Consider the following 23,261-nt stretch of genomic DNA (forward strand, 5'->3'; position numbering starts at 1 on the left):
ACATGTAGGGGGAAATGTACTAAGAATACAAATACGATTGGTCGTATTCTTAATACAAATGAATACGACTGCATACGGCTGTTTTAGCCATATGCAAATTCGTATTCCGGAGGGGAATTTACAATTCATATTGATTCATATTAGTGGCCGTATATACGGACGCTTATATGAATTCGTATAGGCAGTCTGCATGGATCAGTCAGATCCGTGCTGGCTGCAGTGTGTAAAAAAAATAGAAAATAAACGGCCGTAACCAGCACCAGGCTGAAAGAGCCGGGGCTGGTAATACAAAATCAGGAAACCATTTAAATAGGGGTTTCCCAATTTTTTAAAACCAGCCCCAGGCTCCAGGACTGGTTCCCAAAATACGGGGGGGTCACCCATATTTTAAGAACCAGCCCCAGGCCCAACCAGCCAGCAGGGTAATGCCACAGCCAGGGGACACTTATTATATAAGGTCCCGCGGCCAAAGCATTAACCCTACCGATCAGTCAGCCTGGCCAGGGGCCCTGGGGGAGTGGGGACCCCCCCAATAAAGGTGTCCCCCCCTCCAGGACTTACCTGGCCAGGCTGAAGCCTGGTGCTCTCCCCGGTGACCCTGGGCTGTGGTCGCCGGGCTGATAAAATGGTGTAAAACAATAGAATCAACTATTGTCTAATACTGTGGAACTATGAGTCCCAGCAAGCCTCCCCTGCATGCTGGGACTTGGAGAACCACAATTCCCAGCACGCGGGGCATTAAAGGGCCCGCTGGAACTTGTAGTTCCACAGTATTAAAAATAGTCAAATAAACACACTGACACACATTATAAATAAAACTTTATTTCATCCAAAGCCCACACATACTGATACTTAACTATCTTGATCCCGTATGTAGGTATCCGGTGTCCTGGGGGTCCGGGGCTCCGGCATCCTGGTCCGGGGGTCTGGCGAAATCCATAGAGGGACCTGTGGAAGGAAATTATACTTACAAGTGTCCTATGGTGAAGATTACGTCCTCTTCAATCCTGCAGTAGTCCAGGGGTCTTGGCCAAAAAATAAACTGGCTACCCGAACCCAGACGGACTGAGCAGGAGCCGCACGATGTCTTTTTTACATTGTGCGGCTCCGCCCCCTGAATACAGCTGTAGATGTGTGAGTATCAAGAAACTCACGGACACCTGTGCAGCCTCAATCAGGTGTGTCTTTATTCCAGCTCCGGCTAACACTGACTGCCCGGCCAGCCGTGTGACCGGAAGTGATGTCATAACCTGGGTACTACAAAGACCAAGATGCATCAGATGCATCTACATCCCCCCTTTTAACTGAGAGGACACAACATGCATGGATAAAACAATTTCAACAACAATAAAGATAAAGCTGAAGGAAAAGACTACATAGAAAAGTCTTGGAACTTGGGATTGGGCTTTGACACCCGCCTGGACCTGGTGATGGTGTGCTGTGAACCCATGGGATTGTCCTGAACAATTTGGGAGGGCTCTGCCACCGGTAAGGTCTCTGGGATGGGATCGTCCACATGATGTGAATCACCACTAGCATTGGTTGCAGCAGTGGCAGTAACTGATGGACCCGGCTGTGCAGAGTCCTCTTCAGCTGTACTCAGCAGGTGCCGGTGGTTGCGCTCATACAAGGCATCGTCAGACTGCACCACATAACTGTTAGGATGCCCTGCTGGACGCTGCACCACTGCTGTTCTGTCAAAGCCTTGCTCAGTCTGTATGCGAACAGGTTGGCCTGGAGAAAGATGTGGCAGGCGATGTGCAGATCTGTCGTAGGACACCTTGGAGCCTGCTCTGCGTCTGTTGATGCAATCACTCACTTGGGATTCCACTCTGGGCCGCAGGAGCTGCTTTGCCATGGGGAGCACCGTACGGGTGCGCCGTGCCAACAAACACTGTGCAGGGGAGGGTAACCCGTCTCTGGGTGTATTTCTCAAATTGAGCAGGGCTAAGTATATGTCTGAGCCATCTCGTGCACACTTTTCCATCAAGTGCTTTGCTGAGCGAACTGCCCTTTTTAGTTTTGATATTACCATCAGGCTTATGGTGGTGGTGAGGTAGTTGATTTCGAACCAGCCTGAGTAAGAGTCCGCAAGCACCATGTACTCCTTCCCCTCCATTCAAACAGGTCAGCCGCCAGGATGGACAAAGGAAGGTCCGGGCTCCCGTGGCTGATGTGGACGCAGGGCATTGCAGGGGGCACAAAGAGACACAGACCGTTCAATGTCACCATACATAGAGGGCCAGAATGCAGTTTCTTCGGCCCTGCGCTTGGTGGCTTCCAGGCCTGCATGGCCCTGGTGCAACTGCTGGGTGTATGAGGACTGTAGAGCAGCTGGGATCACAAAGCGGTGACCTCTCATAATGACACCATCAACTATGGTGAGTTCATCCCTCATGCAAAAGAAGGTACGTAGACAGTGGGGCAAGTCTCTGGATGAGGGTGGCCAGCCATTGAGGATGACATCAGCAAGACGCTGGGAGAGCTCATCTGTGCTGGTAGAGTCATCCAGCCTTATATGATATGTGATGGGCAGCTTTCGTAGTTTGCTGTTATCAAATAAGTCTTGGAAATCTTTCATTTCTGGGTCAGTCATTTGATTTGGGTGTACATCAGGCCCAATTTCAACAGGCCCAGTTTCATGCTGTCCGGGAGGCCAAGCAATGACTTAACTTGTTGGTCCACAATGTGAAAAAGTAATTCAGCACGGTTGAACTGTATTTTTGTGGTGCCAATTGTGGTGATGACCTGGCCTCCATATGCTATTAGGTTGATATTGTCTTGTGGGTTGATCTGTGCAGCACGGTCTAGCTCGCGTAGTTGTCTGCGTTACATGACGTTGCACTTGGCCCCTGAGTCTATCTTGATTGTGGCCACTCTGTTGGTGTGTTTGGTCTTGAGCTTTATGAATATTTCACCCCTCTCATCAGTGTGATCGACACTGTCACAGGCTGTTGTGCGGGCTGTGCTGTGCACCAGGTCTGTGTCTACCTGGCTGACCTGCCTGGGTGTGCGGCTGTATCGGGGTTCTGGCTGCTGCTTTGGGGGTGTCTGGTCTTTGGAGCGACAGCACCTGGCGAAGTGGTTCCATTTGCCACATGCATTGCAGCGTTTATCATATGCGGGGCAGTTCTGCTTGCCTGGGGGGTGCTGTGCTGCGCAGTTCCCACATGAGGGTGAGCGGGGTGCGGTGGCCGCCATGACACATACCTAAAAATATTTTGAAATAGGAGAATTGATTACCATATAACTACCAAAATAAGTCCTTATTGAGAAATTGTAAAAAATATTAAATAATGTAAATTGTGTTTTATCCTTAGGTTCAATTGTATGATGAGGGACAGGATTCACTTTGATTTGTCCAGTCGCCAGCACTTGTTCGTTACTTTGATCATAAATTATTTAAATTTGTTCTGGACCTCCAACCCAGAGTATATATATATATAAATTAAAAACAGACAATTAGTTAAGAAAATTCCTATACTGAATTTTTTTTTCTTTTTCTAAAAATAGAGTGTAAATAAATTCAAGGTGCAAAGAAATAGAATTTTTTTTTCTTTTTCTAAAAATAGAGTGTAAATAAATTCAAGGTGCAAAGAAATAGAGTTGCTTATCTTTTTAGATGAGGCAGGAAGGCTGTAATGACCAACGCGTTTCGTCCTTCTGACTTTATCAAGGGATAAAGTCAGAAGAACGAAACGCGTTGGGACATTACAGCCCTCCTGCCTCATCTAAAAAGATAAGCAACTCTATTTCTTTGCACCTTGAATTTATTTATACTCTTTTTCGAAAAAAAAAAAAAAAACATTTTAGGATAGGAATTTTCTTAACTAATTGTCTGTTTTTAATTTGTTTCCTATTTGTTCAAATAAATGTATTTATTTTTTACATATATACGTTGACAATTTTTTTATTAATTATATCCATAGTCAATTTTGGTACGCATCGTGGTTCCAGGTCCACATATATCACCAGTGACTTACTTATTTTTCAAAAGTGCAGGCTAGCACAATTATTATATATATGTTTTAAAGAGCAGTAGTCGCCGCATCTTCATCCATTGAACACGTACTTTCTCTCTAAGTAACTTACCATTACTTTTCCTTTGAAGATTGTCTGACACCCCTTAATTTGAAGGGGGACATTGCCTACTATACCCTATTTTGGTTGAAGTTTCATTCTGCTGTAGAATAGATACATTATATATAATGAAGACAGGGTTTCCATAGTCCATTGTGAATCCTTTCTATTTATGTTATGGTTCGGTGATGGCATTTATTTGGCCAGCTGGAGAATTCAAGTATAAAAATTCCACTCTATGTAATGCTACTCAGCATAGTAAAAGACACTGTTTTCATAGTAATAAAAAGAAATCCCCTTTTACACAGTAGATTGCAGGTGCTGAATTCCCTCACTAATAAAATGCCAAATAGACATTCTGTTATTAAATCCAATCATTTGTTCTCCCCATTGAGGCATATCATTTCTATACTATATTCTGTGCTTCCACTCTTAATTAGTTAAATACAACAGGCTATACATAATTGTTTAATTCTATGTTTTTATATACAGTGAGAGATTAAATGTGTATGGTTACACACTGCTGCTGTAATAAAGAAAATCTTGATTCTATTTAACATTAAACGCTGACTTGTATGCTGACTGCGGGAGCCCTGAGGCTTAACAGGTGGCAGCGTTTCAGTCTGATGTGATTTGATGCTTTTAACCTTTGTTTGCTTCAGTCAGTCATAGCAGCCCAACGCTGGATGCCAAAATGAAAAGTTCAGGGCAGTGATATGTATTCACAGAGCTGTGACAGTTATTTGCCTGAGTTGTAGTGTAAAAAAATGTATCAGTCTTCTCTGCAGAAGTGTCATGGAATTCCACAAATAATACAGTACCAGTGTGATCATGATATATCCCATGTGTGGGGTTTGATAATATTGGTTGAATCAAATACTTCTGTGTAACAGGACACTAAATAGATGAATGCATATTAATACCCACTTGGCTTTGTATCACCTCATTTGAGCATTTATGCTTGATGTCACAAAGTACGGTGTATTGTGCTATACCCAGAAACTGGGACATTGCAATAATTCTTTTGATTAGACTGAAAAGGTGGGGTCACTCCCAAGCATTATATACATGTATACAACAACCAAATACGTCAAGATAATACTTTTAACAAACCCTACTTGAGAAGACAGTTATAAAGCAGTTGAAAATTCGAGTTTTATACCTAAATCATTAGGAATGGGGTTTGTGGTAAAGGAAGCCTATTGGAAAAAAAGTCTTTAACATGCTGTTACCGTACTGTCTGTCGCGGTTCCGGTATTCCATGGATCTGGCTTGGGACCCTGTGTAGGAGCCGGGTGTACAGGATACAATGAGGCTGTGTGTTAATCTTATTCATAGCCCAGGTGAAATAATATAATTGGGGATCCCCTCCTCCACCCCAACCCAAGTTCACAACAGGCGGTAATGGGTGACATGGTGAGGCAGAGGGTGGCAGGTAGAGGCAGAGGGAGGCAGTGACAGGGAGAGACAGAGGGTGTCATGGAAAAACAGTGGGTGACAGGAAGAGGGTAACACGGACAGCATTGGGCCCCTTAAACCCCATTGAATGCATTGCACTGCACCTGTGGCACCAATGGTAGTTCTGCCTCTGTATAGGATATACAGGGTATCAGGCATAATAGTAACACATAGGAACTATGGACTGGTGATATGCAAAGAACTGAAATGAAACCAGGAGCCACCAGGTCACCAGGCATCCTCTCACTTAATAATTAATTAAGACCAGTCAGGACAAAGATCTGCACCGGAAGCAAGCCATCCCCTAGAACTCAAAGCAGTATAGTACTGGCAGAATGGATCCAGAACTAAATCAGTAATCAAATTATTATATAACCAGGGAAGAGCTTGAGGAAGTTATATCCCAGGTACTGGGTCAGTATGATCTCCCTACAGTTGGGATCCTGGCTGTCTTAATCTTGATATGTTGGCCGCGGGGGAGCACATAAAGGGCCCTTGCAGGCTTGCTGTGCTCACCATGCTGTGGGCATAGTGGTAGATATGGAATTTTCATGATTTTTTCCTTTTTTTTTCTTTTGTAATACTTTACCATGTGCATGGGGAGGAAAGTTCTTTAAAAAAAAAAGTGAAATTTAATCAAAGTTATCCAGTGATGTCTATGGCCTAACAAATATTTTAAGCTCTAACTAGCAGGGCCCTCTCTCCTCATGTGCTTTTGTAAGAATATATCTCTGCCACTGTTATAATTGCCTCAGTGTCCGCTGCTGCAACTGTTTATTATTTACCATGTACTTGTCCTAATTTGCATTTGTACTGTAAATCACTATCTTCTTGTTTTGTTCTTTTGCTAATCTATGTATTGTCAGGCGCTGCGGAACCCTTGTGGTGCCATATAAACGATAATAATAATAAATAATAATAATTAACAGTCACACCGTCCCACTGGCTACAACATATTCTGTGTGTGTTTAACCGGTCAACCATGTTAGTGACAATTGTACTGGTATATGACCAGTAAGTGACCAGCTGAGTGTGGAACATCTTTTATTGCTATTTTAATAGGATTCTACAACTATTTGACCCTTTGAGTGCCAGTTGAATTTATTAAAATAGGTCTGAAATTTGCCAAGCAAACCTTTTTATTAAACCCTTTGAGTGCCAATGTTACTGTGAGAGAACCTCAAAATATCCATTAAAAATGCCAACGCCGCTCAAATCTACTGTTCTTTTTTTGGGTACAATATTTAACTAAACTTCAATTAATTGACCTGGCTGTATTTGTATTTATACTTAAATAAAAGTCGCTGGAAGCAATGGTGCAATTTTTAGCGGATATTTTGAGGATCGCTCACAGCAACATTGGCACTCAAAGGATTAATAACAGGTTCAGGATTTACAGTTGTGGTGCTATAATTGTATTGCACTGCACTTGCAAGTTTATTAATAAATAAATAATAAGAGATGAATGATATATTTCTAATATTTTGTCACTGTAACATTCACTCGTACAGTATCTAATTCACTTTACATAGACATTTGTAAATGTGCACAATTTTATACATAGCTGTTGTCAGGGGCGAATTTAGGGGTCAGGCCACCCCTAGGCACAACATTTTTGTCCCCCCCCCCCCCCTATTTTAATGTAATCATATATGTATATACAATGTTATTTATATTTCATTAAAATGTAACTGTAGCCCACCTCAATATTTTTTTAAGCACTGTGGACTGCTCACTGTACGGAGGACCCGGAGAGAGGGAGGCACTTATTAGTACAGTGATTAGCACATTATCTCTGTCAGTCTCTCTCCGGCTCACACACTATGACTGTCTGAGTGCAGGGAGGATCTGCACGTTGCTCAGCTCCTGGATACACAGCAGCCAATAGACTGTGTGTGTGTAGAGTAGCCAATGGGCGGGCAGCAGTGAGTCTGAGACATTTCCGGACGCGCAGGGGGACCGTCGGACCCAGCCACTAAGCGGTGATGTAATGTGCATGGCACAGCGGGTGGGCAGTGGCGGGTGACGAGCGGCGCTGCCGCCTACACATGATAATTCATGTCTGCGGCGGCGGCGCTTGTCACTCGTTGCTGCCCACCCGCTGTGCCATGCTGCTATTTAACAGAATGTTAGCCTGCCTGCCGCCCTTAATTGGTGCCGCCCTGAGGCCGGTGCCTCACGTGCCTAGGCACAAATTCGGCCCTGGCTGTTGTCTAGTCAAGTATTTAACCTTTTTAACACTGAGGATATAGACATGCACAGTGTGTTGTTCAGCTGGCGATACTTTCAATCGGCATGATAAAATGTATTGTGTTAGAACAGCACTTGCAGTTATTGGTCACTGATGTACATAGATGGAAGGCTTATCCCTGCAACTCTGATTCAATATTCAATGTTTTCAATATTTGATATTAAATCATGCCAATATTCGCAATCCAATATAGCAATGATGCTTGAACATAGTTTATTTGAAATTATAGGGATACATTAATCAAAGTACAATTTTATGTGTGGTTTGGCCTTTAGTAAATCTCATGTTTGCAAAGCCACGCCTTAAATTCCTAGAAGTGTGGTTTTGCAAAACCCTACTTTGGTAAACATCATCTGTAATGCATTAAGCCTGTAAATATCAATAAAGAGCTTACTTTATTTATACAATCAGTGAATAATGTTTTTCTTTGTCTGTTATTTAGGGTATGGCATTCTCTCTGGAGGAGAGACTACAGCTGGGCATCCATGGTCTTCTACCTCCCTGTTTTCTCAGTCAAGATGTCCAGGTCCTGAGAGTACTTCGCAACTATGAGAGGCAGAAAGGTGACCTTGACAGGTAAACTCAAGCAGAATTTGAAGCAGTCAAACTTGAGATGACTGGTTACAATTTATTTGCAAATTAGATTTGTTTATATTTACCATTCCTCACTTATCTTTCCAATTGCTAGACCTAATGTGGCCTGTACATTTAGAGATTTATGGGCATTTTCTAAACAATCTCACTTAGAAAATTCCCATACATTGCTAAATGTTTAGGGGCTATAGCAATGCGCGACCCACACATTGCTATCACCCAGCGATTAATATCCAGCATGCTGGATAAATGTATAATGGCCGCTGTCAGGGCCAGTGTTCTCACAAGAGAACACTGGCCCTGACATATAGCTCAGCACACAGCACTGAAGGTGCCCATACGCGTTACAATTATTGTATACAATATCGCATCTCATCGCATCTCGGTTTTGCGATGAGATGACATGAGATGTGCAGCACATACTTTTTGTACTAGATCTCATCTCATCTTATCTCATCATAAAAACTGAGATGCGATGAGATGCGATATTGTATACAATAATTGGAAAGTGTATGGGCACCTTGACACATCGCTGTGTGCTGAGCGATCTTGCTGAAGCATTCTTTGTGATCTAGCTCGTTCAGAATGCTTCAGCATTTCCCCATGTGTAGGCCCAATTAAACGTAGGTATTTATCAAAGCAGGGAGAGAGATAAAGTATAGAGATATAAAGCGCTACCCAACCAGCTTCTAAATCTCATTTTATAGACTGTGTTTGAAAACACAATTACAGAAAGAGCCTTGGGAGTTTCTATAATTGGTGCAGTGTATGTGGTGCACATGGGCCCTTGGGTCCAGGGGGGCCCATACCACACACACTGCACCCATAAATTATACTTACCCCTCCGGAGTGCCGTGGCAGCACCTCAGCACCAGAGACGCAAATCAATTGAAAAATGTCAGCCGCTGTCATTTATGAGAGATTTGCGCATGCTCACTGGATCTGTCCCTAGGAACAAGGTACGGACACCATGTTCCCAGAAACCTGTGCACAGGGCCGGCGCCACCACTAGGCAGCTTTAGGCATTTGCCTAGGGCGCCGGCCAATGGAGGGCGGTACTGAGCTGCAGCAGTACTGAGCTGAAGCAGCAGTGCTCCCACCCGAGGAGAGCAGCTGCCAACTTCAAGTACCAGCAGCTATTCTTGGACCCAGCAGGGAGCAGGTGAGCCGTACCCCCATCCCCCCGCCCATGCCCAAGGATCTGATCCACCCGCACCCCCGCACTGGTCAGCGGCAATCTGCGGGTGACAGCTGCTTCCCCCTCCCTGCTAGTCAGTGTTACTCTGCGGGTAGCGCCCGCCCGCACCCCTCCTGGAGCGCTGTAAACCGCGGGTGGCTCCCGCTGCCCCCCTCCCCCCCAGCAGGTCAGCTTTATCTGGTCAGTGATATTCCATTTTAAATATGTTGAAGCGCCGGGGGAGAGAGGGCTCTAGCAGCCTCTGAAGAAACCCGGGTAGGAGTCCCCGGCTATGTTGAGGTGAGGGAGGCGGGTGAAGTGTCTCCAGCGACTGGGGGGGGGGAGGGGCGGCAGCAGCGGTGATTTCGAAGATTTGCCTAGGGTACTGAGATGGCTTGCACCAGCCCTGCCTGTGCATGCGCAGTAGACTTTGGCATAATGATTCTACTCGCTGTCAGAGAGGAGGGTGCCTACAGCGAGGGCTGTAAGCGGGTCCTCTCCTCACGTGAAATGCCCGTGGAATGAGCTGTAAATATACTAAAGCTTCTAAAAAGGAAAAGAGGTGATGTTGCCCATAGGAACCAATCAGATTCTGTCCCTTCTATATTGCCTCCTAGAAAATAATTAACATACTGTAATCTGATTGGTTGCTATGTTCAACATCACCTCTTTTCATTTTTAGAAGCTTTAGTAAAATGTGAGAGCCTGATATCTGTTCATCTCTAATGCTGTAGCATGTTAAAAGTGAGATTGAACAATTTATTTTACATCTATACAGTATCTCATTTTTGGGCTTAAAGTATGATGTAAGTATTTAAAAATCTTGAATCTTGCTAACATTTCTATGACATTACACTGAAGCTTTGGACCTACCCAAGTGCACTTCTATCAGGTACAGCCAGAGGCAGAACTCTGGGAGGCAATGGAGTCATCTGCCGCCGGGCTCCTGCTCCCAAGGGGGCACCTCTCCTCCCCATCAAGTTTGAATCCGTTAAATGAAAGCAGTTGATATTGCTAATGTGGATGACTCCTCCTTCTAACATAATTTTTGCAAGTATCACACCCTGTATTAGATCCCATGCCCTTACTGGAGACAGACACCTTACTGATTGAGCAATTTGGGGGGGCACCAATATTTATCTTGCCTCCGGGCAACTTGGATGAACTTACGCCACTGGGTACAGCATTGCATAGACTTTCATGTGGTGATTATTTTTGTAAAGACATCTTTTTGTGAACGTTTTGGTAAAAATAATATTACCCTGATGAGATACAGTATCTAATTGGCATAGTTTTTCTTTACTGATTAAAAAGTACAGTAAATAAATTAAAAATATAATTTGGTACACATTTCTATTAGTATGTCCAACTTTTAAAATGTGCAAAATACATACACAAATACACACATAAACACACACACACACAGCAATATAATATTCTAATAATGTTTGTGGTACTGTGCTTGATAAAAGTCTACCAGTCTGAAACGCGAGCAAGTGGCAAACTTGCCTGTGTATCCATATTGTTTAAAGTCATGAGAGTGCCGCCTTTTCTCTGTTATTATTTATGGTGGTTGTGTATTATGGATGGCACCTGGACCAGTAATAATTTCACAGTACGGGCTGATTAGTGAAGTGCACAGTTCATTTCTGTTTTAAAACTTGCTCCATGTGACAATGGGGGTTATTTTGGTTCACTCTTTCTGACAAATTCCTTCTTACATGGACAAAACCATGTGCACTGCAGGGGGGCAGATATAAAAGATGCAGAGAGAATTAGATTTGGGTGAGTTAATTTTTTTCTGTGCAGGGAAAGTGCAGACTGCTTTATTTTTACACTGCAATATAGATCTCACTTTGAAGTAAAACCCCGCCCAAATCTAATTCTCTCTGCACATGTAACATCTGCCCCACCTGCAGTGCACATGGTTTTGTCCATCTAAGAAGGAATTTGTCAGAAAGAATGAACCAAAATAACCCACAATATTACACTGTATTTGTTCAGTGAACGGTTTGTGATATTAGCAAATCTAATGGCAAAGAGAAGCTATAAATCAAGTTGTTACATAGAAAGGTCATTTTGAATCAAAGGTTACTCACCACAACATTTAATGCTTCAGTTAAAGATAACATAAGGTAAGAAGTCGTTTTTCCTGAAAATGTATTTTAATTCAGTATTAGTATTATTATTCAGTACTAGTATTATTATTCAGTACTAGTATTATTATTCAGAATGATTGGCTCAACATGTATTATACTATGAAATTCAGAAATAAGGGCATCTACATCTGTGTGCTTAGGATACACTATGCATGATGTATTACTGTGGCAATGGAGATGTGGTAGCTCATTTAACTCATTTAAAAGTAATTATGTTGTTTTGTGCTTCTTTCCTTAATAAGCATGCATAGGCCGGGGTGTAATGGGAGCCACTTTGTGGCAATCTGCAGCAGCACCCCAAAGATGGCTACTTAACTGTGAGTGCACTCAGATATATAGTATATATACATATAGATAGATATAGATATATTTGCGGTAAAGAGCATCACTCCGGGTCTTGTTAATTGTGATATGGGGCAGATTTATTAAGCTCGGTGAAGTGATAAACTGTTTGGTTTTTATCACCGGCCAATCAGCTCCTACCTGTGAAGTTACAGGCTTGGTTTGAAATATAACAGGTAGGAGCTGATTGGCCGGTGATAAAAAACAGACAGTTTATCACTTCACCGAGCTTAATAAATCTACCCCTTAGTCACAGTCTTTTTCACAATTAACAAGACCCCGAGTGACAGTGTTTTCCGCAAATATAATAAGGAGCAAAGGGTCTTTCAGGAGCAGGTACCCAGACAGGTACTATATTTATATTATTTCAGAGTGCCGGACTTTCAATATTTTCTATATATATCACCTTTTTGTCTATAAATCTGCTCATTGTGTATGATATGCTTTCTATAGCAGATTGGGAATGTATCATTTACACATCTGCAAAACAGGTTTTTGTTCTGATGCATTCTAAATGGGATTTCCTATTAGAGTTTTACAGTTCAGTCTTTTTGACTTGATTGACCTAGCATGCCATGCAAATAAACCTCTGCACAGTAATGAGTCTCATACAGTAGACCGGCATTATGCCATATGCGGATCCTACAATGGTACACTGTGTAAGAAGTATAGCCTAGCTACTCAATGTTTGTTTGACTTTCAAAGTTTGTCCGACGCTTGCTTTAACAAACTTATTTCATATATGTGTAATGTTACCAGTTTTTACAACCGGTTATACAGACACAAATATACACTATGCCATTATTTAAGACAAGCAATTTCTCCATGGTGTATTAACCATAAGCGTAACCTTCCATACTGTGCGAGATCGCATTTGATGGCAATGGTATGTAAGGGTGCATAGAACCATAGAATGCTATTTGTCTATATGATGTATACGGCACATTCTGCCCATGACGTTGTTAATGATGTACAGTAAGAACGTACGGACATAATCTGTGCGATCTAAATGACTTATCTGTATAATGCAGACATTAGCTGTTTCTGATCACTGAGAATTAATGTTTAATCTGCATATTACAGTAAGAACTTCCCAATGGTTGTCCTCAAGAAACCTGGCCCACTGTCATAACTTGGCTTCTTGTGAAATCCTTCTGGCAGGGCTTAAGAGTGACGTTATGAAGAATTGTTTGTGGGGTTTATTAAAGGACTTGGAAAAAAGGTTCATTAATTGGCAGATGAGTTGACATGGCAAAAAAATGGTTTGTAATGTTAAGCAGGTGCTCGCTGAAGAATCCCATTTCTGTGTTTTGTTGGTAATGGGTTACCAGGTTTTATCATGACCAGATGGTGCACATGCGTAACCAAACAGTGCGAGCACATTGGGAATAACGCGAAGTAGCTAGCACAGAATAACTCACCTGTGTGATGACTTTATAGAGGATCATACTATGATGTAACTGATAATGCATTTGAAGAATATGCATTTGTATATGACCCACAAACTGTATGTGAATAAAGCGTTGAACCATCTTATTTAGATAGTTCTGTGTACAATAATTCATTGGTCTTAAACATTACATGATTGAGTTCTGGGACATATTTAATCTGACCCATAAATGATGCATTATTTAAGTATAATTTATTTTTAACGGTATTTAAAATGTCATGAATTTCCCACTGTTTTACTGTACATCATTAACAACATCATGGGCAGAATGGGCTTTAGTACGATTTATCATAGACAAATAGCATTCTATGATATAGACACCCTTACATACCGTCACCGTCAAATGTGATCTCTCACAGTATGGAAGGTTACGCTTATGATTGATATACCATGGAGATATTGCTTGTCTGATATACTGGCATAGAGTATATATTTGTGGGCATATCCAGTTGTAAAAACTGGTAACATTACACATATATGAAATAGGTTTGTTGAAGCAAGTGTCGAACAATATTTGGCTAAAAATACATGGTAATGTTGCAGAGGTGCAGTGGTTCCCAAACTCAGTCCTCAGGACCCCACACAGTACATGTTTTCCTCTTCAACTGACAGGTGTACTCAGTACTCACTGACACATTTTAAAAGATCCACAGGGGGAGCTAGTTATTTCACTTGATTCTGTTAGGAGACCTGCATAGGAATGTGCCACTGAGCGATCTGCAGGGCCAGTGTTCTCCAGGGGGGGACACTGGCCCTGACACCAGAGATTATAGATTTATCCAGCATGCTGGATATTAATCGCCAGGATATTGCGACATGCAGGGCCGTTCAGCGCTATTGCTATGGCTATGGCCCCTACATACACAGTGATGTAGGGCCATTTTATGAGCGATCTAGTTAAATTAAGTAATATCACTCAGAAATTGGCCTGAAATCGCTACATGTATAAGCTCCATAAGCTTATCAGGATGGGGTTTGGTCATCTAAAAATGGCTTTACTCAGCTTACCACTATGGAGCAGCTTGAAATCTTGTTATCCCACAATGATAGGCTTACCATACTATCCCAGAATTACACAGGTTCTGTGGTTGGCATAGTTCAAGCCAACATTTCACCTGATTTTAATCAGAAATAGAACCTGTGTAATTCATGAGTACTGTATCTAGGGTTAACACCCATCTGGGATTACTCGGACAGTCGGGTAATTAAGGACGGTGTCTGGAGTCCGGATGGGTGGTGTTTCCGGACTATACAATATCCGGTAACAGCGCTGCCACTATGGTGAGGTGAGAGAAGATGTGCCAGGAGTCGGGACATGGGAGAGATATCTGCGGCGCGGACTTGGCTGCTCATCGGCTATTTCAAATCTCACAGTTCAGCAGCCAATTTAGGGGTGGCAGTGGTGGCTCTTGATTGGCTGCCGGAATGCGAGCTGGTGCAAAATTTTAAATAGCCGATGAGCAGCCAGGTCAGCGCCAAGGCTATCTCTCCTGTGTTCCGACTGCTTGTTTATAACTCTCCATTTTATCACTTTTGAAGCTTAGTGCATTTGGCCCTAAGCCTGGTGAAGTGATAAAGTGGCTAGTTATAATGCATCAGCCAATAAGCTCCTAACTGTCAAGTTACAGGCTGGGTGTGAAAAATTACAGGAGCTGACTAGCTGGTGCATTATCACCTGCCACTTTATCACCCATGCTCAATATATATATATATATGCCATCCCCTTGGTGCTCTATGTAAGACTTTGGCCAGGTGTACTAAGCTTCAAAGAGTGATAAACAATCAACCAATCAGCTTATAACTGCTATGTTGCAAGATGGGTTTGAAAAATGATAGTTAGGAACTTAAATAACTTTTTGAAGCATAATGTTTCTGGCACGATGTCTGGTTCCCCCTAGCAGATATGTGTTTGAATGTGTAAGGGCTGAGACTCCCACTTTCAGACACTGTAAAAGTGCATCTTTAAATGCAAGCATAAAGGTCCATACACACTGGGCCTAGCGTGTATGGACAGTGATGATCGCTATCATCGCTGGGGGGAAAGCCGCTCAGTGCATACACGGACGGCTTTGCAAAGTATAGTGCTATGCAAAGCCATCCTCATAGCAGCTCATCTGCTGGTAATACCAGCAGATGAACAGCTTTCCCTGAGATGATGCGGGAGCATGCAGCAGCGCTCACCGCTCTTCGCCGGGCCATACACACTGGGCGGCTTTGAGCTCAAAACAGCAGGTTTGAGCGGCTTTCAGCTCGAAGACACCCAGTGCCTATGGGCCTTAAGTCTCACCATCCAAATTTGCAGGATCCCCATAATGGGAGTAATTTTTCTATCCAAGGTTGACCTCCAAGGTGAACGACATGTATACTCTCATAAACACCCATAAGATGGACTATCTCCATGCGCCTGAGTAGCCACGTCCCAGCATGCACAGTGCTAACACAGAGAAGGTGACACTCTCTTAATGCCGTACCAGCCCGCCCACCTGAAAGAGATAAGTCAATTTCCAGACTACCCAAATGTCCCTAAGTATTTGCCTATATTGCCTATTCTTAGGGCTGGCTATGATTACTGGTACTGTGGAATGAGATTTGATGACTCATCAAATCTTCCTACGCGTGTCCCTGCTTTGCACCAAAATGCATGGTGTATGTAACAGCAAAATATATGACTGGCTGGTATTATGAGTTAAGGTGCCCATACACGGAGCGGTAACTCATTGCATCTACACGGAGCGATAACTGCATTGCAACTAGTTCAAAATGAATGGGATGGGTTAAAGCACCGTGCGTTTTGATGCAATGCAATATAGGTAAAAAAACACAGGCAGCACATACTTTATGTGCTGTGCAATGGGATGTGCGCGGGAGTGCGCATCTCATCACACCGCCTTGTCGCTCCGTGTATGGGCACCTTTAGGTAGAGTTACAGAATTACTGTTATACCTGGTGTTTGTGAGGACTACAAAAACTAAACTTTCTTATCATTAATTTGAGTCATATATGAGGCCAAAGTGATCGTTATTTTAGTCGATAAATTCAGAAGTATTATTTAATGAAAATGGTTAGTTCTATATTAGTTGGCAGATGTGGTGTGATGTACATCTCTGCACAGTGCATCTACACAAATATATGGTTCATAGAAACATCCCCGTACACATTCATGTAGCTGTAGACATGCTGGCCACACACTTGGGGGAATGGTACAAAACTAAGACCATTTGCTCTATGGAAATTAGATGCACTATGGGGATAATTCAGACCTGCTTGCTAGGCTGCATTTATTCAGAGCCTATTGAGCAGGTGAACCCCGCAGAACACACTCCCCCCTTCCCCCGAATCCCCTTGCTATGCTGTGTGCAGATGTGTACGCTTACACATCCCCTCGCAAGCAACGGCACAGAGAATAAATCCTTTGATGGTTATATATCCTCAAAGGAATTTTCCTCTGCACGCAGCTGAAGGGTTGTCTCCGAATTGGGGGCGGTCACTGATGTCATGTGATGTCAGCCGCTCCACCCCGAGCAGACAGGAGAACACCTGCGTTCCCTGGGGCCCGCCCAGCATTTCTATAGGCATGCCCACTGTTTTTGTGTGTCAATCAGGCAGCAAGTGCCCTGGCAGTTGAAAATCTATCAATGCACATGCACATTAGCAGACCCCCACCATCGGACAGGGGAGTGAATTCGGACCTGAAGGTACAGTTCTGAATTACCCCCTATATACTGTATGAAGCTGTCCTTTGTTTCACTAGATGGGATCTTTTCATATTTGAAATTGCCAAGTCATAGCAAAGAGTCTCAGATCAATGTAATGTACAGTATATTTTACAAATTGAATTTGTCAACGGTTATGTATATATATATTTTTATTGCTACAGGTATATTTTATTGATGGGACTTCAGGATCGTAATGAAAAGCTGTTTTACAAAGTTTTGACATCGGACATTGAGAGATTCATGCCTATTGTTTACACACCAACTGTGGGGTTGGCTTGCCAACAGTACGGATTAGCCTTCCGGAGACCAAGGTACTGTGAAACCTTGTGTGGTGAATTATCATTTCAAATACAATACTAGCAGCAACTGTTCTGTGTTTAGCAACTGAAAGTTGGTGAAAGTGGAAAACTACATAATAAACAAAAACTAATAATTATATATTTTTGTAAAATATATTTATTTATGGTAAAAAATATATTTGTGTTTGTATACAGTAAGTAGGTTTCATCTTTACACATATTGCTGGACAGTGGTCACCCACATCTGATGAAGGTGGGTGACCCATGCTGGGTTGCCACATGCCTACTATTGCTGGACTTGCCTTTGCTTCATTGGACCAGATGACTGCAGCCTCTAAAGGCCTAGTGGACAACCTCTACAGCCCACCACACCTCTAATTTGTTTGCAAAAGAATTGTTTATCCACATCAATCCACCTTCTAGTAAGCTATGCTGTTAAAGCTGGATCTTATCAGTAGACCTTTGGAGGGGATACATATGATATCCCGTTGGTCCTATACATCCTGGTATGTAGAATCCTGACAGGGGCTCCGCTAGTCGGCCAACACTCTCCACCTACCTTTCTCACCCTAACCCCCCCCACACACACACACACACAGCTTGATCCTAACCCTCGCCAATAGGGCCTAATCCTAACCTCCGGACCCCGTCACCTAACCCTATCCCCCCTTGTAAGTGCCTAAACCTAACCCTCCCTCCCTGCTCCTCTCCAAATTATAGAGGATTTTATAAAAAGTTACTCCCCCACTCCTCTCATGCACTCACTTACTACTCAGTTAATCTAATGGGATAGGGAATGGAGAACCCGCTAATAATAAGGTCACTTTCAGACATTCTTCATAATAATGAAAAGGACTGGGATGATTATTGTTCTGATGATCTAACCACTCAGTGCAACCCTAAAAGCATACAGCTTTTTTTTCTTTAGCCTGTTTTAGCATAAACATCCATTTGCAGGCTATGCAGGAACACCCACATCATTCAATGGTCACCGACCATCGAATAATGTGGAAGGCCCACGCACATCTAAGGTTATTCTCAGGTAACCTTATATGTGCGTGGACATTTGGCAGGAAGTGGGCGGGCAGCTGACATCCAGTGATGTCACGGGCTGCTTTCCATGGGAACGCCCATGAAATGCTGGGCATTTCCATGGGAGCAACTATCCGCCCCCCCCTGCTGTCTTGGGTGCATGCACCTGGCGAACAGTCGTGGCCGCACACACCCAGGGTATGCACATGCGCAGAAATGCGGCTGCGCATGCACATACGGCCCACATCGGTCGTGAATGCGAATAGATTAGAATAAGAACAACATCAATGCATGATGCACTGGATAGACGTCCAAACCATAACTAAAAAAAATATATATTAGTATGGATATAGGTGTATTTTTTTTTACAATATCTCTAGCTCTCAATAAATGATAAGTAATTATTTATAACCTTGCATGCTGGAAATTGGAATGTAAAGGCATGATCTGGATAAAGGAAAGAAATAAAATATCTGACTTTATAAAGACTTCTATCCTAATCCCTTGGCTCCACTGAAGTGCCAAATATAGAAAGAACCATAATGAATTGTTAGTCTACAGCACATACTTTTAACAGCGACATAACTCATTTAACATAGGCTTAGTTTATAGGTAATATGATATACAGACTCATTCTGTGAGCACCAGGATCTACAATAGCTCCTCACTGTCTTTTCAATTTATACATTTAATTTATTCAACAGCCAGCCAGGACAATACAAGTTGTGAGCAATGGTTGTTTTTAAACAGTTGGGATGCAAGATATTCTGCAAGAGATTTCATCCAGATTATTGTGCTCACCAAAGCAAAGGTGTGGCTTAACACAAAACAAAGGATATTTGTTGGTACATTATTGTTGTAATCAATTGATAAATGTGTTAGATCCTACAATTGTAAGGATAAATCTAAAGCCCCATACACACTACACAATTTTTTAAAAGATATCGCTCAGAAGGGACCAAAAATTGTGTATTTCGTATACTCATAATCGTTTACGATGCGCAATTCTCCGCACCATAAACAACCCCGTTTTCGTGTGTGAGTGCAGCTCAATTTGACTATATCGTTAGTGACTGCATACACAGCTGCGGAACCGGTGACGCCACTGAACGATATCAGTAACAGATATGCTTGTTTGACCAGCAGCACTAGTGATATAGTTAACTATATGGGCAATAGTTTATGGTTGGTTATAGCGCTCTAATCCCCGGTATGTGGGTGCAGCTTAACTGAGTTTTTCACACTCAAAAAGGGAATAAATAGCCGGTTTGTTGTTAAGCGCTCACCTTAAGGCTAATTATGTAGGAGAGGTATAGCTAAGATTCTAGATATGTGAGGAGGCTAATGAGGAAACTGTGTTTGCAAGGAAACTTGTTTATTGAAGTATATACAATGTGAATACAATAAAACAAATAATGATGGAAGGATGTCTGTACAGTCAATGCCTTGTGATGAGCCACAGTGGGAATGGGGAAGCCACCAGGTTCCTTTTTACCATAAGTCTTATAAAGACTTATGTCTTATGTGAGGTGGGTGTGTATTGGATGAGCCCTGCAGTAACTGTGACCTTCGGGGTATGAGAGTGCCAGCAGGCCTCTTTTTGACCATAAGCCTTCTGTGGCTTATGTCTCAATCCGGTGCAAAGTGGTAGGTGGGTATGGGCAGAAAGGTGGTAAAAGTTCCAGCTGAACGTTTAGTCCTTTTACCGGCAGGATGGGGGAGGGGTGGGTGTTGGTGGAGTAAGGAGCGGCATCACACTTACTTCTAACCCTGTCCATGCAGTCTGCTGTAGTGGTACCAGGGGGGGGGCGAATGTTCAGTATGTCTACCTGGCCGCGGCTTGATGATGTGCGCGGCTTTGGAGTGGAATGGAAGTCCTGTGTCCCGGCTCCACAGACTGTGTGCGGTGCGTGAATTCCTGAATGTAGTGCTTGCGAGAATGCTGCTCCCGAAGTGAAGTCACCGGAGGTCTGTGCGCTCACTCGTGGGTAGAGGAGACTGTGCTTGCGCTTCTGTGTGTTGGGATGTGTTTGCAGTGACCAACGCGTTTCATCCACTCTAAACCTTTGTCAAAGTCCCAGAGTGGCTAAACTATATAGAGTTACAACTACAGTATATGGGCGGCGTCGCTAGTCGGTTAGTGTGTACAGGGCTAAAACCTGACACTGAGCAGAAAACAAGCAGGATTGCCATAATTTGTCTTGTTTACTTTTTACGTTGGAAAGATATAGGTACTGCCTTTCTTTAACCCTTTGAGCACCAAGTGAATTTGTCAAAATAGGTGTGAAAATTGAGCAAACATTTTTATTCATCATAATGACCTGTAATGTTTACCTTATATAGGAAATAGAGGGTGACATTTAAAAGGATGAGAGATTCGGAAAGTGATAGATTTGGTAAGAAATCTCCAGTTTTTTAAAGCGGCAATCAATATCAAACTGGTTTTGCAGTGTAAATTATTGCCGCTTTAAAAAACTGGACATTTCTTAACAAATCTCTCACTTTCTGAATCTCTAATCCTATTATATTTCCCCCGTAATCTTTTTAAACAACATTTTTTATTTGAATTTTGATAAAAAATGTGAGTGACCCTGGTATTTTTAGTGGATAACTTGAACATCTCTCACAGAGATGTTGGAACTCAAAGGGTTAACTTTCATACAGTGATAGGCCCAGGTATTTCTCTGGGGGCATGGCCTAATCACGGGAGGTGTGGCCATGCACCATTAAAATAAAATACATAAAACATTTGACATTAAGCACCTCCCTGCCCCCACTGTGCCCTTCCATTAGACCTGGTCCCAGGAAATTTGTACCCCCACTCCCCCTTTTGGTGCCCCTGTTTGTCTGTCACAGTGAATGACAGAATCATCTAATATCAGATTTTAGATTGCAACATTTCACTTATGTCTGCATATATGTTGAAAGGTTGAAACAACTGTATTATACAAATTATCAAATAATAAGACTGTCTAACAAGAACGAGATGAGTTTTTATATTGTTTTAATTTTTAAATTGATGCTTTAATTTCCACTGACAAAAAAAACATACTTACTGTAGAAGATTTTCAGAGGCAAATTGTTGTAAAACACTGATTACTAAACACACCACCACACCCCACAAGCCATAGAAACACGTAATGATATACAGTGTGGTGAGTATTTTAAGTATAAGAGCCAAAGATAATTTTTTTAAAGCCAAATGAGGGAACATTTGAGAGCAAAAAAAAAAAGTAATTGGGACAGAAATACAGCATATCCCCAAAACATTGTGCTAATCCGCATATAGTTATATAACTTACTCAGACGATCAAATTTACAGCAATTTAACAATGAGCTAAACATTCTCTTGCGGTTTAATTTACCAAATGGTATTTAACAAAAAAGCACCAGACACCATTGTTTTCCTACATTTTAAGCATATGGTTCCACAACTAGTGCGGAAAGATCACTTAACACATATAAACCTCTTTTACAGTGTAGCATATTAACACTTAGAGAAACGTGAAAGAAGTTCTGGTTCCAGATGGCCTTGTGTCATATTTAGAATTCAAGGAAGTTTCCTACTAGATGTTCAAACTCATTACACTATACCAGGGATCCTCAAACTATTTTGCTCTTGGACCCCATCACACAATAAAAATAATTACAGGACCCCAGCAAGTTACTGCAGAAGGTCATCACATCACATGGGTAGTAAACAGACGGCACATACATGGCAGCATTGTGAAGGCAAAACATAATGGGAGGAGTTTAAGATATCAGACAACTCAATAGATCTATTACACTCCTTGAATCACTGTCGAAGCTCTTTGCGAAGCGTGCGCCGACCACACACTCAGTGTTAACCCCCCACATCCCCTCCCCACATACTACTGCATTTTTATTGTGTTTAGCGTAATTGTATGATCCTGGGTTTCCGTTACGTACGGAACCCGCCGACTCAGAGTGTGGAGTGTGAGGCATCTCACCCCACTCCAGCAGGACTTAGTCACCTGCAGCATTGAGGCCGTGCACAGGCACATAACTCACACACCTCTCGGCATCAGGGGCAGCGGCTCTGTCTGGAGTGATCACAGCGGCAGACAGTCAGGCGAGTGACGAGAACTACACCCGCGCCCAGCATTATCTGTCTATGCTGCGCACCCGGACTGTTTGACAGCCACCCCAATTGTATAGGGAATATACGGTGTTGTCAGCCCACCACAACCATACATAAGGTTGTATACTGGTTGGGCCACTTGATACCGGCAAAGGTTGTAACTGTGATTAATTTGAATAAAAGTGTCAATTGTGAAATTAATTGATGTTTTACCTGTGCCCGACTCAACCCCATCACTCATAAGCAGACATATCATCTATATGATATAGAACCAATGGTAGATTGATTACTGGGAACAGAATAGTTTCTCAATAGTTACCTATTTCCTGTCTGCCAATCTCTGCATACAGTCCATAGGATCTAACACAAAGCAGCATTAAACTCAACAGAGAGGGAAACGTATGTGAGGGGTCCACTGAGTGTGGATTCTTATCCTTTTTAACTCACAATTGTCTGTGTCTATGTGTTATGTGTTTTATTTCGCAACTTTTTAAAATAAGTCAATAAAAGTTACATTTTATTTAGTTGACTCTTTAGGTGCACCACAAAGTGACACACTTTTCTTCCCTTTATCTAGTAATCCCACCTATATTGGTGTTGG

At 42.5% G+C, this 23,261-nt stretch overlaps 1 protein-coding gene across 2 annotated transcripts in view; it reads left to right on the forward strand.

Moving 5' to 3' along the window:
* Nucleotides 1-23,261, forward strand: part of ME1 (malic enzyme 1) — a 281,949-nt gene that overhangs the window by 73,878 nt on the left and 184,810 nt on the right. For both annotated transcript variants that reach the window (XM_083177132.1, XM_083177131.1), the window contains exons 2-3: nt 8,232-8,365; nt 17,389-17,538. In XM_083177132.1, coding sequence (XP_083033258.1) covers nt 8,235-8,365; nt 17,389-17,538 — 281 coding nt within the window. In that variant the 5' untranslated portion in view covers nt 8,232-8,234. The remainder of the gene's footprint in view (nt 1-8,231; nt 8,366-17,388; nt 17,539-23,261) is intronic.

This window comes from Crinia signifera, chromosome 3 (genome assembly GCF_055691185.1).
Source record: "Crinia signifera chromosome 3, ASM5569118v1, whole genome shotgun sequence".
Taxonomy (NCBI): domain Eukaryota; kingdom Metazoa; phylum Chordata; class Amphibia; order Anura; family Myobatrachidae; genus Crinia; species Crinia signifera.